Below are 12,555 nucleotides of genomic sequence, written 5' to 3' on the forward strand. Positions count from 1 at the left end.
CTCGATATAAATTATCAATGTCGGTAGTCAAGTGAAAAAAATCAATTTTATGGATACTTTTCATCATGTGCCGGCATAGAAATTTAAGCAACATACTATGCCGGCTTAGGTACCGGTATGCTCGAGAATTAACTGACTGTGCTGGCAGTGGACTGATTAAAAAAAAAATTGAAGATCAAAACCAGACCCCCCGGATAATGGCAAACATTTATGAAAATTTCCAACAAATGCCAGCATGGTTTTTTCGGTTGAATACAATGCCGACACCGAGCTATTTCAGCTGCAATAATGGTGGATTCAAAGAAAAAAAATCAAATTTTCAACCTCTTAGCAGCAATTCTCTCTATACAATCATCCTCCACTTTCACCAAATAAAATTTCCTCTCAAATTTTTTTCCATCTTTCTACTCTCATCTTACTCACCCAAATACAAATACATACTAATCATTTAACAAATACTTAAGATTTTTACTAATTATTATTAACCACTAAACCTGATTAGTGAGGGGTAGATTAGGATTTAAAAAAAAACTTAGATAAGGGGTGACCCTGATTTGATATTTGGATTCAATTTTTGTCTTTTTCCTCTATCCCCTAATTAGTTTTGATATCCCCCAATTGCGCGTTCTTTAATAGCTTTGGAACCACCAAAGTTTATTAATTTAAAGAGATATTAAGTTATCAATAAATTAATAATTTATTATTTTAAAAATAAATTAATAATATATTAATTTAGAGAATATTTCAAAACGCTTATGTCAATAAATTGAATTTGACTCATTTAATTTGAACGATTTGGAATTTGAACTGACTACAAAAAAAATTTAGATATTCATTCATCGAAATATAATTTGTTGCAATATAAAAATGCAATTCTAGGTCTTATGAGTGCATTACGAACTATCAGGGATGGAATACAATTAGATTTAACTTTAAAGAAAAACAAGTAACTATTGATTCATAATTTCCTAAAATTTGATACGTATAAAAAAACTTTTCAATTAAACAGTCTTCAATTTTCCTTTTAATAATTATTAATTTATATAATATTTGGGACCTATAAATATTTAAGGGAGATTTTTGAAACCTATTAAATTATTATATTATCGAATTTATTATTTTAAGTCCTTTAAGTATTTATAGATCCCTAAAATAGTAAAGCGCCAATGAAATTATTATTTTAGCAAATATTAATTTACAAAGGTTACATTGTATTGTACCATCATAAATGTGCTGGCACGTTACGCTTAAACCTTCCGTCGATTTCCCGACGATTGATTCCTAATTATTCTGTATAATGAGTTAGGCAAAGACCGCAACAACTTTCATGGGCTTGCCACAAAAAATGACGAACTCCATTGCCCCAAATTATTTTGGCAGGGGGCACTAAAATCGTCAACCGCATACGTAACACGATGCTTTACGAGGCTGAGCCGGACCAGGACACGTGTCGGCAAGTCATTAGAAAAACACAGGTGTCGTGATGACACGGGAGGACCAGAAATAAAGAAATGATGAGATAAAAACAAGGACAGACCACCTCTATCCTTGGTAACAGTACAATGTTCTTTTGAACCGTCCCGCGTGTCCCAACCACATACTGATTCCTGGCCTTTCCTTTTTCTCTTTCCCTGAGAAATGAGAATTTTCTAAATGACATAAAAGCTGGTAACACAGACTTCATTAAGTGTTTATAGAAGAAACTGATCAGAAAAAAGAAAGGCTGATAATTGTTGGTAAATCTTTTCGTATAAGCATAATAAAAGTGTAGGAATAAGAGAGTGGATAATCACAAGAAAACCGAGTCGTCTCTTGGGGAGTAATTAAGGAAATGGAGCAAAGTTGTGGTGAGAAGAAGAAATGTTGTGGTGGACAGGTACTAGATGGATCAGATATAATGGAATTGGTTGGGAATGATAAAGTGTTTAGTAGTTATGTAGATCACAAATTTGCTGAACTTGATATAGATAAAGACGGCAAACTCTCAGTTAAAGAATTACAACCTGCTGTAGTTGATCTTGGTGCTGCTCTTGGTCTTCCTGCTCATGGTTCTTCTCCTAATGCTGACCATATCTACTCTGAGGTTTGCTGTTTAATTTTAAGGACAATTTATTATTCTTAGTTGCTAGAACCGTTGGAAATTCTTTTTGGATTTATTTGCACTTTCTGATATTAATATGATTAAATACTAATACTAATAATAGAATAAGAATAAATAACTCTCTAAAAATCTATTTTTAATGAATTTTAGTTGAAGAAGAAAAATCTAGCTTATACTCTCTTGATTTATTTGCTTGTAACACTATGAAGTAGTAGTTGTATGAAGAAGCAGTGCTAGATTTTATTGTAGATTCCACAAGACAGAAAAATAAGGAAACTCTTTTAGCACTTCTAGTTGTTCTTCTAGTTTAGATATGCAACATCGACCACCCTTTCTCTGTATACTGGTGCATAGGATGCGAATACCTACAGAATTAAGGTTTTTTTCCTTGCTTGTACTGTAAATTTTCTCGCAAACCAAACTGAGCCATAGTGATTTTCTGTTGTTTACTTTGCAGCACTAAAAAAGGTTATGTGAACAAAACCAATTGACATGATGTTGTCGTTGATGTTTGCAGGTGTTGAATGAGTTTACACATGGTAAACAAGAGAAAGTGAGCAAAACTGAATTTAAAGAAGTTCTGTCAGACATTTTACTAGGCATGGCTGCGGGTTTGAAGCGGGACCCAATTGTGATTCTCAGGATGGACGGTGAAGATCTAAATGAATTCATCACAAACCCATCCTTGGAACCAGAGATCATTGCTATCTTTTCACAGGTAGGTTCTGCTGATGGAACAAATATACCAACCATTCGGGATGTAATCACAAAAGCCCTGCAACAACTTACAGTCGATCATGGCATGCCCCCTTCATCAGATTCGTGGGTAAGTGAGCAAATCTAATATACTCTGATATTTCAAGCTATTTGACTGACATTTTCCAAGTTAATTTTAATCAGAATTTTTGCTCAGGTTATGAGTAATGTTGTCGAACCTGCACTGCAAGCTTGTACAAACACTTATCAGGGAAACTCTGTATCTCAAGAGGCCTTCTTAGAAGAATTCAAGAAGGTAATAGAAAGGGTGGTTCAGCATCTAAAGGAGCAACCAGTTATTGTTGCTCACAGTGAACACACATTTGATGGAAGTGGCATCAAGAGACTATTATCCAACAGATTTGAACTAGAGAAGGTCTCCACTCCTGTTTCAACTTTGTTCTCACAAAAAACTTTGAAATAATTCTGTAAGCTAATCTTAGTGTTTTGGAACTTTTTGCAGACACTGAATGCGGCACTAAGAGACTTACCAACAGATCGCAGTGGGAAACTGTCCAAGGAGTATCTGCGTGTAGCTCTGGATTCGCTGGCCCCATCAGCTAGTTTGCCTCCCTATGGAGCCGTCAAACAGGTAAATAACTAACCTTGTCTCAGTATGCATCTACGGTTCAACAAATCTTCATGCCAATTACTAGCTGCATTCATTCCAGACAGTCTTATGCAAAATTGATGTGTGCAGATGGATAACATAGTGAATGAGGTGGTCAAGATGGTCGGTGCAGATGATGGGAAAATTGTGCCAGAAGAAGAGTTCAAGAAGCTCATGCTGGAGATTCTTGGAAGTATTATGTTGCAATTGGAAGGAAACGCAATCTCAGTTTCTTCGAATTCGGTAGTTCACGAGCCCCTAGCTACAGCATCAACACTTTTCCCTCAACAATCACTGGTGTAATAAAGCTGAGTTAGTAGTATTAGTAGTAATTAAAATAAGTTAAGCCTGCATTATATAGAAGGGAGTAAGAACCCATGGTTCAGAAAAGAGTCAATAGTAAGACCACAAATCGTGTTTGTGTCTTGTGTAACTGTTTATATTTTATGAGAGAGTTTTATATTTTATGAGAGAGTTAATAATCACAATCGTTAACTGAAGGAGTTCTTTCATTTCTTCTTAGCAAAAGAAACAGTCGCATAGATTACGAACAAGAAATCAATTATTTCATAATGCCATTCCATAATAGAAAATGGAATCGATTTTGAGGATTATTTTCACATAAAACGCTAGTTTACACCAATAAATAAACAATTTTCTCGTAGTTTATCGCTCCCCTCATGATACAATTGTGGCCTTCTAAGGGTAGTATAAAACAGATTCTGCATATCCTAATCAAGATGGGAGTATAGAATTTAAACACTACTTGGTTTAATACTCACTTCATTGTTACAAATCCTTATCCCATTTAAGATGTATCCACCAAAACCACTCATCTGCATGCACGGATGCGTTCTGGAGGGAAGGACCTGTAAGCATCAATAGATGTGAGAATATGTCAATATGAGAACAAAAAACATGGGAATGAGAATACGAGGAAAAGAGAAAATAAAATTCTGAGTCAGCAAAAGTTTTTGATAAGCAACCTGATATTCACGCAACCAAGGTTCTGATATCTGTAGACCAATTGCCATTCTAGCAGTTTGTAAATTATGCATGCATGATGCAAGAGGCTGCATTAAGACAAAAACATGTTAATACACTATTATATTTTTTTATTCCCCAATGCAGTTGAGCCTATAAGAACTTTGATCGTACACTCCATAGTTCTTATTATATACAACACAACAAAACAAAAAGGTATGGACAAAACATGCAACCATTCCATGGGCATGCGGAAAGTTACCTGAAGATATTGATGATAAATAGCAAAAGGAGCTGAATATGATAAACGTGGCAGAAGTTCTTGAACCACAGTCCAAGGATCAAGATCCGGGGCAGCAATTATTAAGCTGCAGAGGTCGTTTGGATTTGATTCCTTATCAGTTGATATATTAACAAGGCATTTTTTTTCTAAGAAGAGTATCATTCAATACAAAACAAGTTTACCTAGAAAACCCATTTTGTTTCCAACAAGTGATGGCTTCTTTCGTTGCTTTCTTGCCGGGTTGTTGAGATTTTCCAGCATTGACAACTAAAGATGCACTATTCTCATCAATGGAAGGAGCAGGTTCTTCATTATTAACTGGATCTTCCGCCTGTTGAATTATTTGTTCTTCAGATTTAGGTAAGCTACCACTAGATGGAGCAGGTGTTGTTGACAAGGCAGCTTCATCCGAATTTGACAGCATTTCTGTGGACATTGTATTTTCAACTACTTCGGAATGTCCAGGATCATTAATTTCAGGTAAACTGAGATCAGAGAAAGGAAATCTGACGATCCTGCAGCAAGAAAAGGGGATAAATATCATGACCTTGAACTTCTAATTATTATGGTACTGATAAACTGATAAACTGATATCTTGAGCATATGGGTGCTATTTTAGCTACCATCTATAGTGTGGTTTCCCGTATTAAACTGTGTTAAGGCCCATCCACCAAAAGCAGATAGCGATTACGAATCGATGGCCCGACTATGACACTAGCTTCCCAACAAGAAAAGATAAGCAAACTTTAAACAAGGGAAGAATGTTTGGCAAAGCTAAATGTACCTTCTGCAAATTTCATTGTTGAAGTTGAATATCCTTACAATTTCCATCGGGTATGGTGTGACACCAAAGTATGTATTACATACATGGCCAGTACCTGTTCACCAAATCAAATTTCTCACAGTGACCACGGCACCACGAAATCGATGCATAATATCTAGTAGTAAGAAGATAAAATAATATTTCCCCGAATAGGATACTAGTTCTTAAGATTCGTCATAATGCAGACAACAGATTTACAAAGGAATACCTCCTAAACGTTCTGCCACAGCACCAGTAAGAATACCCCCGACCATATCCACCACTAGGACATCAGAATATGCACTAACATTAGCCATGGAGAGTAGAAGAGAGAGAACGTCCATCCTCAAGAACCTAATACATATAAATCATAAAAAGATTCAGATAATACAATGTGTGGCTTAATAAAGATAAATTTACATTTATTGCATGCATTCGCTTGATAAAAAGCAACTTAGTAATTTTTTTTTAACTATTACCCAACTCTAGCCGGATATTTTTTGAAGTATGCCTCCGATATACTGCACAAAAATAAAGCAGGACACATGAGCACAAGTTAGCGAATTGTAGCATATCCGAGTTAAGGACCTTGTGGTAAGTCTGTTTTAGTAGTTAACTTAAGCAGAAGGATCAGAAGTCCAAATAATACCTTCGAGTGAAAGGACGCCTAAGAAGTACCTTGGGCGCATATTTCTTTTGTTTCTTAAGCTTATACTTCTCCTGCAAAAAGGAGAAACGGTTAGTTTATTCCCAAAGACACACCCATATATCCATTGAAATGTCGATAAACTCAACAACGCAAAGTACTAACTCACTTGTGAAAATGCTGTTTTTGTCATATATGTTGAGCTATTGGCTATAAGAGCATCAACTATTTGACATCCTGCTGCACCCTCTCTATATCAAACAGTCAAATCATACTAACAACTAAATATAGAGTAAATAGTATAATAGCGTATGAAGCCAAGAGACTAAATAGGCAAAATAAAAAGCTTCTGTAATTGGGAAAACCATCAAACGATTAGTGCATTACTGTAAAGTACCAAGTTAAGGAACAGATGGGAGATGAACCTAACCTTTTCATTGCATTTATATCTTCAAAAGAAAGAGTTTGGGCAGTGTTATCATCAACTAATGCTCTATTGTCTTTGAGCTCATTCTGTTGAATTTCTTCTTTCTCTTGGAGCAGAGCAGTCTGATCATCTATATAAATAAGAAAGTACAAAAATATCCAACATGGTTTCACTTCCACGCACGAGCAGGTATTGCCATTAACATAAAGGTAAGTGGAGATCCACGTACCTGCATCAGCAGCAAAAATACGACAAAGATGCGGCCCTTTCTGCGCAACTTCAACTTGAAACATAGAACCAAATGGGCAACCAATCAAGGGTTGTAATGAGCACTTCTTATCTCCAATTTTGAGAGTCCTGCATCATAAATTCATACATAAGTTAGACAAAATTTGAAACTTCTTCGTAAAACAAAGTGAAATTTCTGACCAAAATCAGAAGAAGAAAAAAATCCCAACAAAAATATGTGCTTTTCTTGAATATGAGATCAATATAGGACTTACGAGCCAGCATTGAGACGAGCAAAGACAAGACGATCTCCATCATTAATGTCAAGCAAGACACTACAACCCTCCCAGGTAATTCGAGGATTCTGACTTGAAGAATCAATTTGCATACTAGTTTCTGTCATATCTTCTTCTAACCTTTTACTGAACAAAGTACTACTGATAGAAATTGATTACACCGGAAAGAGAATTGAATAGGAGAAGAAGACAGAGATTTCTAAATTGGGGTTCCTGAAGTGTTTATTACTTAACCTAAAACGGGTTTCACTAAAGTGGAATGTATGCCCAAATGGAACTAGGGTTTAAGAGAGATTTATACGAAGGCTGCTGCTATAAGGGGAAGAATCTTCGCTAACTAGAGAACCAAATACAAAGTGATACTCCAAACCGCTTTTTGATATGGGATACCATTCTATATAAGACAAATAGGTAAAATTGATCTTAACCGTTGGAACACTCAAATGGTATCTCTTGCTGATTCGTGTATCCCCTTTAGCAATCATGCATTTTCCGGGCAATCTATATGGGATACCTTCTGTGTTGCCCTATACTTACAGAACCGATTTCATTTATTTTCACTTTCCTAGAGAACATTCTCCGGACAATCTATATGGAATACCTCTTGTGTTGTCCGTAAACTGGTAGTAGAATTAAAAACGGGATTGTCGATGGGGAAATTATCGTTTGGTCCTCTTTTAGGTGGTCCCAAATCTGTTTGTTTCAATGGTAAAAAGCGCTTTTTGTTTGATCCATAATTATTTGAAAATATAAAATGGATCAAAATCCTTATGTACTCTTTTATTTCCATAATTATTTATGTTCATGCTCTCTGATGAATTCTGAATTTCCTACTTATTTGCGTACATGAGTTCATTTTATTTGATGAACTATCAGGCATTGGTCATAATTATGTAGATCCGAGTTCATTTTGTATGATGAAACAACTTCTCAAAAGTGCATAACAACATGGAATCTTAACTTCGTTATATTCAGTGAAATCCTAACTCTACAATAGGTAACTGCATAATCAAAAACATAAAAAGAGTTCATTCTTAAATATGAACAAATAATAAAAGTTGATTATTCTGAAATAAAAAGGAGTTCATTTGAACACAACAAGAAAAAACCAAAAAAAAAAAAAAAAAACAGAGTTCATTCTTTAGAATGAATACACAACAAAACTTCAATTATTATGAACAAAAACAGAATTCATTCTTTCAAATGAACACACAACAAAACTTCCATATTATGAACAAAAACAGAGTTCATTCTTTCAAATGAACACCTAATAAAACTTTATTATTATGACAGAAAAACAAAGTTCATTCTTTCGAATAAACACCTAATCAAAAACAACTAATTCAAGATCTAAAAAAATATTTCATTCTTTAAATGAACACACAACAAGGATCTAAAAAAACTGAAAGTTCATTTGAAATCGAAGAATAAAAATCAGATCAAAGAATAAAAACCTCACAAAGTCTTCGCCATCTTCAACAGCAGCAGTAGCAGAGAAAAAGAAACACAAAACATCGTCGTCTTCATCATGCATCTTTATCGTCTTCATCATCATCTTCAACAACAACATAGAAGAAAAACACATAAAATCTTCGTCTCCATCATCATTTTCATCTTCTTCATCATCTTGAACAGCAGCAGCAGAAAAGAAAAAAAATGGAGAGAAGAGAGAAAATATATATGAAAACTAAGAGGAGAGAGAATGTAAATCTGAAAATGAATTATTTTATAGTGATTATATATATATGTGTGTGTGGATATGAAAGGGTACTTTAGGCATCAATTTCGGAAGGTACTGTACACCCTAGGAACAAACCGACAGTTGACCAGGTAACTCCACCAAACTCGCTCAGTTATATTAGTTTTAGGACTATATGGTAGTTTCTACGTTGTCAATATCATGGGAATCAATAGGAAGGGGCAATAGGATGGGGCCGAAGGATAAGTACCTAGGTGTCTCATTACTTTTTCAAAGAAATAAGATGGAGTCTTTTGAACCTTTTTACTAGGTAAGTTTAAAGATATAATGGAGATTTGGAGGTCCAAGTATGTCAATCCTGCTGGAAAAACTTGCGGACCCAATTTATTCTTGGATCAATCGCCTCTCTCCATATGTCAGAATTCTAATTGGCTTAGAGAATGAACTCCATATAAATGAAATTTTGGTGGAATAAAAAATCAGGACACTCTAAAAGTGCCTATTTGGAAAAGTAGAAAACTATTTCCATATCAAAAAAGTTTGGTAGTCTTAATATTAAATACTCTAACATTTTTAATCAGGCACTGCTTTTCAGGTTGGCGTAGAAAATGTTGGATCAGCCAAATACCATATGGGATACCATTTTAAAGCATAAATACTTTGAGGACATAGAATATTTAACTTATATTATGCCTAAACATGGTTCTGGTTCTTGAATTTGGCAGGGTATTAAGAAAGGTATTCAGAAATCAAACAACATTATTCATGGGAAATTGGTGATGGTATTTGGATATCAATTCGTAAATATAATCGGATCCCTATTTTGAATAATCCTCCTGTTAGAGCATTGCTCGGTCGAACTCGCATGCGTTGCTATCTCAAGCATGTTTGTCAATGTTAGTGATCAAAACTGTAAGTCTTGATTTTTAGTCTATTATAGCTAAGTCTCGGACTATGATAAAAAGTGTAATTGAGCTCAAGGACTTCATGGAGATTAATCATACAAGAAGAAGAACTACTCAAGGAACCGGTGGAACTTTTCGACAAAAAGGTATGTGAAGACTTGAACTTATCTGTCACTTAAAAGTCTATCTACTATATCTCTTACTTCTTGAGATAAAAAGTTGTATTCTACATATAGACTTAGATTATACACATTTGGTATTTCGAGCCGAGTATACCTCGCCTATCTATATCTCGAAATATGTGTTGGTAAGCGTTTCGCTTCGACCATGTTTATCCTTACCCAATGACGAAAGTCATGATATGTTTCAATCACTTTGAAAATTGCTTTGACGAGAAATGGTGTAACAACTATGTAACGTCCTCTAAGAATGTTTCAATGGTTGGAATGAGAGTTTAGATTACATAACCAATAATGGACATAGATATTGTTGTGGAAACACATATGTGCATCAGTCCTATTCCTTGAACCAAAGTTTGCGAACTTTGTTGATCAAGAGAAATCGGAAGAATGGCTTGTTGCCAAGTCCGCGAACTGCCGAAATTCTTATCCCGAGAAATTCTGCTGGAGTTGACAAACTTGTTACGTGAGTACCAGTCCGCGAACCGGAGGAAAATCTTTGCCGAGATTTTTTACTAGAGTTTGTAAACTCTGTCCGGTTGCTTAAGTCCGCGAACCTAGTGTGCGAACTTAAGAAGGTTATATATCTGAAGATGATTTCTGAACTTAAACTTATAAAGACTAAGGAATGCAAATTGCAAACCGTGGCTATAAAGTTCATGAACATATTCAAGTGAATCAAATCATCTTTGCTTCAATTGTGTCTTCTGTAGTACATAAGATTTCCTTGCAATTGAACAACTCTCTAACTAGTTCATTTGAGTCATTTGAACTAGTTATTGTGAAAAAGAATATGGTTGGTATGAAATGCTCATATGGCTAACCTTTTAGTTAACTATTGTTGAACCAACAATGTACACGTTTGGGTACGGTTAACAAACCTAGAAGCGTACATTTCATTTGTGTATAACAAGCTAAGTTTTCGATCTAACGGTTGAGAAATATTAGCTTGAATTTAAATCAGGTTTTCATCTAACGGTGGATATTGTTTGCTTTGTGACCAAGGCGAAACCCTGATTTGAAAGACTATATAAGGGAACATCTAGCAACTCTGCAAAACTAATACCCACACCACACTGTGATACTAGTTTGCGTGCTAGAGTCGTTTCTCCTTTAACCTTTGGTTTCTTCTTCTAAGACCAGGTTAACGACTTAAAGACCTCATTGGAATTGTGAAGCCAGACTGATACTACTTTTATCGTAGTTGTGTGATCTGATCTTGCATCTTCTATCGTACGAGTACAATCAGATTGATTGGATTGAGATTAATATCTCCGATAGGAAAGATATAAAAAGTAGTCACAAACATCTTCGTCTCATTGTTTGTGATTCTGCAACATCTTGTTTCGCTACCATACGATTAAGATTGTTGTGAGGTGATTGATTTATCTAGGATGTTCTTCGGGAATATAAGTCGGATTATCAATTGGTTCCTGTTCACCTTGATTATTATCAAAAGATGAAACAAAAACTTTAGGGTTTTTCTGTGGGAGACAGATTGATCCTTTGATAGAGTTCTCTGTGTGAGACAGATTTGTTTGTTGTTAAAGCCTGCGATTTTGGGTCGTAACAACTCTTAGTTGTGGGTGAGATCAGCTAAGGGAATCAAGTGCGCAGTATCCTGCTGGGATCAGAGGCGTAGGGAGTATAACTGTACCTTGGATAAGTAGGACACTGATTGGGGTTCAACTACAGTCCAGTCCGAAGTTAGCTTGGAGTAGGCTAGTGTCTGTAGCGGCTTAATACAATGTGTGTTCAATCTGGACTAGGTCCCAGGGTTTCCTGCATTTGCAGTTTCCTCGTTAACAAAATTTCTGGTGTCTGTGTTATTTCAGTTTCCGCATTATATTGTTTTATCTTTATAATTGAAATAATACAGGTTATGCGTTAGATCATTAATTAGAGTAATCCAACCTTTGTTTGTTGATTGTCATTGATTGATCCTTGGATATTGGTATTTGGTACCATCCAAGTTATTCCTTGTGTTTCATTAAAGACTCGCTGATTTCTATTAGCTCGAGTAAATCAAAACAAGAGAGAGATATTAACTCCTTGAGATAACTTTACCTAGATTGAGTCTGACTGTCTAGTTGATTCTCTAGAAAGTATTTCGGAGTTAGTCCATACAGATTGCTAAGCGAAATATTGGGTGGTGTTGTTAGACCCCCGCTTTTTCAATTGGTATCAGAGCAGGAAAACACGTTTAAGAACTTACAAGCCTGTGTTTGTAGCGATCTGACTCTATGGACGATAAGTACATCTCTGATAACGCAACACCAGTTCAGAGCTACTCACGTGAGTCTCAAAGGGTTGAAACTTCTGAGAAAAACTCAAAGACTTGTCCATTGACTGAATCTTCTTTTTACTGGAAAAAATCTCTTGAGGAACAGTTGGATGATCTTTCAGATGATAATGATTCAGAATAAGGACAAAGTATTGATGAGGAAGTTTCTCAATATATCAAGTTGTTTGATCGTGCCTTGAAAGAAAAGAAGTCAACGACCTGATTGAGTAATCATCTTTGTCAAGAAAACATAAAGTTGAGAAAACTCTTTAAAGGATATGATGGTGGATATAAACTCTTACAATCTATCGTTAAAGATCGTGAAGAAGATGTACGCACACAAAAAATCTGAATG

The 12,555-nt window shown here is 35.4% G+C and overlaps 2 protein-coding genes across 2 annotated transcripts; one reads left to right on the forward strand and one right to left on the reverse strand.

The window, feature by feature from the left end:
- The first annotated feature begins 1,621 nt into the window (after positions 1–1,621).
- LOC113330443 lies at positions 1,622–3,989 on the forward strand. The gene is made up of 5 exons (XM_026577254.1): positions 1,622–2,083; positions 2,619–2,927; positions 3,015–3,233; positions 3,321–3,449; positions 3,558–3,989. The coding sequence occupies exons 1-5, from the start codon at positions 1,832–1,834 to the stop codon at positions 3,768–3,770; spliced, it is 1,122 nt and encodes a 373-aa protein (XP_026433039.1). The 5' UTR covers positions 1,622–1,831; the 3' UTR covers positions 3,771–3,989.
- A 40-nt stretch (positions 3,990–4,029) lies between these two features.
- LOC113330442 (tRNA (adenine(58)-N(1))-methyltransferase non-catalytic subunit trm6-like) lies at positions 4,030–7,463 on the reverse strand. The gene is made up of 12 exons (XM_026577253.1): positions 7,113–7,463; positions 6,839–6,966; positions 6,613–6,739; positions 6,352–6,433; positions 6,186–6,256; positions 6,016–6,057; positions 5,766–5,890; positions 5,519–5,612; positions 4,917–5,249; positions 4,714–4,819; positions 4,454–4,540; positions 4,030–4,336 (listed from the first exon to the last, which is right to left on the reverse strand). Exons 1-12 carry the CDS (start codon positions 7,238–7,240, stop codon positions 4,223–4,225), a joined length of 1,437 nt encoding a protein of 478 aa, XP_026433038.1. The 5' UTR covers positions 7,241–7,463; the 3' UTR covers positions 4,030–4,222.
- Between the last annotated feature and the right edge of the window lie 5,092 nt (positions 7,464–12,555).

Source organism: Papaver somniferum, unplaced genomic scaffold (assembly GCF_003573695.1).
Source record: "Papaver somniferum cultivar HN1 unplaced genomic scaffold, ASM357369v1 unplaced-scaffold_118, whole genome shotgun sequence".
Lineage (NCBI taxonomy): Eukaryota > Viridiplantae > Streptophyta > Magnoliopsida > Ranunculales > Papaveraceae > Papaver > Papaver somniferum.

Excerpts from the sequence above, each read along its gene's own strand:
- LOC113330443 (XM_026577254.1), top strand. The coding sequence starts at position 1,832 with ATGGAGCAAAGTTGTGGTGAGAAGAAGAAATGTTGTGGTGGACAGGTA. Across the intron at positions 3,234-3,320 it reads ACAGATTTGAACTAGAGAAG|ACACTGAATGCGGCACTAAG; the intron begins GTCTCCACTCCT and ends AACTTTTTGCAG. Across the intron at positions 3,450-3,557 it reads CCTATGGAGCCGTCAAACAG|ATGGATAACATAGTGAATGA; the intron begins GTAAATAACTAA and ends TGATGTGTGCAG.
- LOC113330442 (XM_026577253.1), bottom strand. The coding sequence starts at position 7,240 with ATGACAGAAACTAGTATGCAAATTGATTCTTCAAGTCAGAATCCTCGA. Across the intron at positions 5,891-6,015 it reads AAATATCCGGCTAGAGTTGG|GTTCTTGAGGATGGACGTTC; the intron begins GTAATAGTTAAA and ends TATATGTATTAG. Across the intron at positions 4,337-4,453 it reads CTTGGTTGCGTGAATATCAG|GTCCTTCCCTCCAGAACGCA; the intron begins GTTGCTTATCAA and ends TGATGCTTACAG.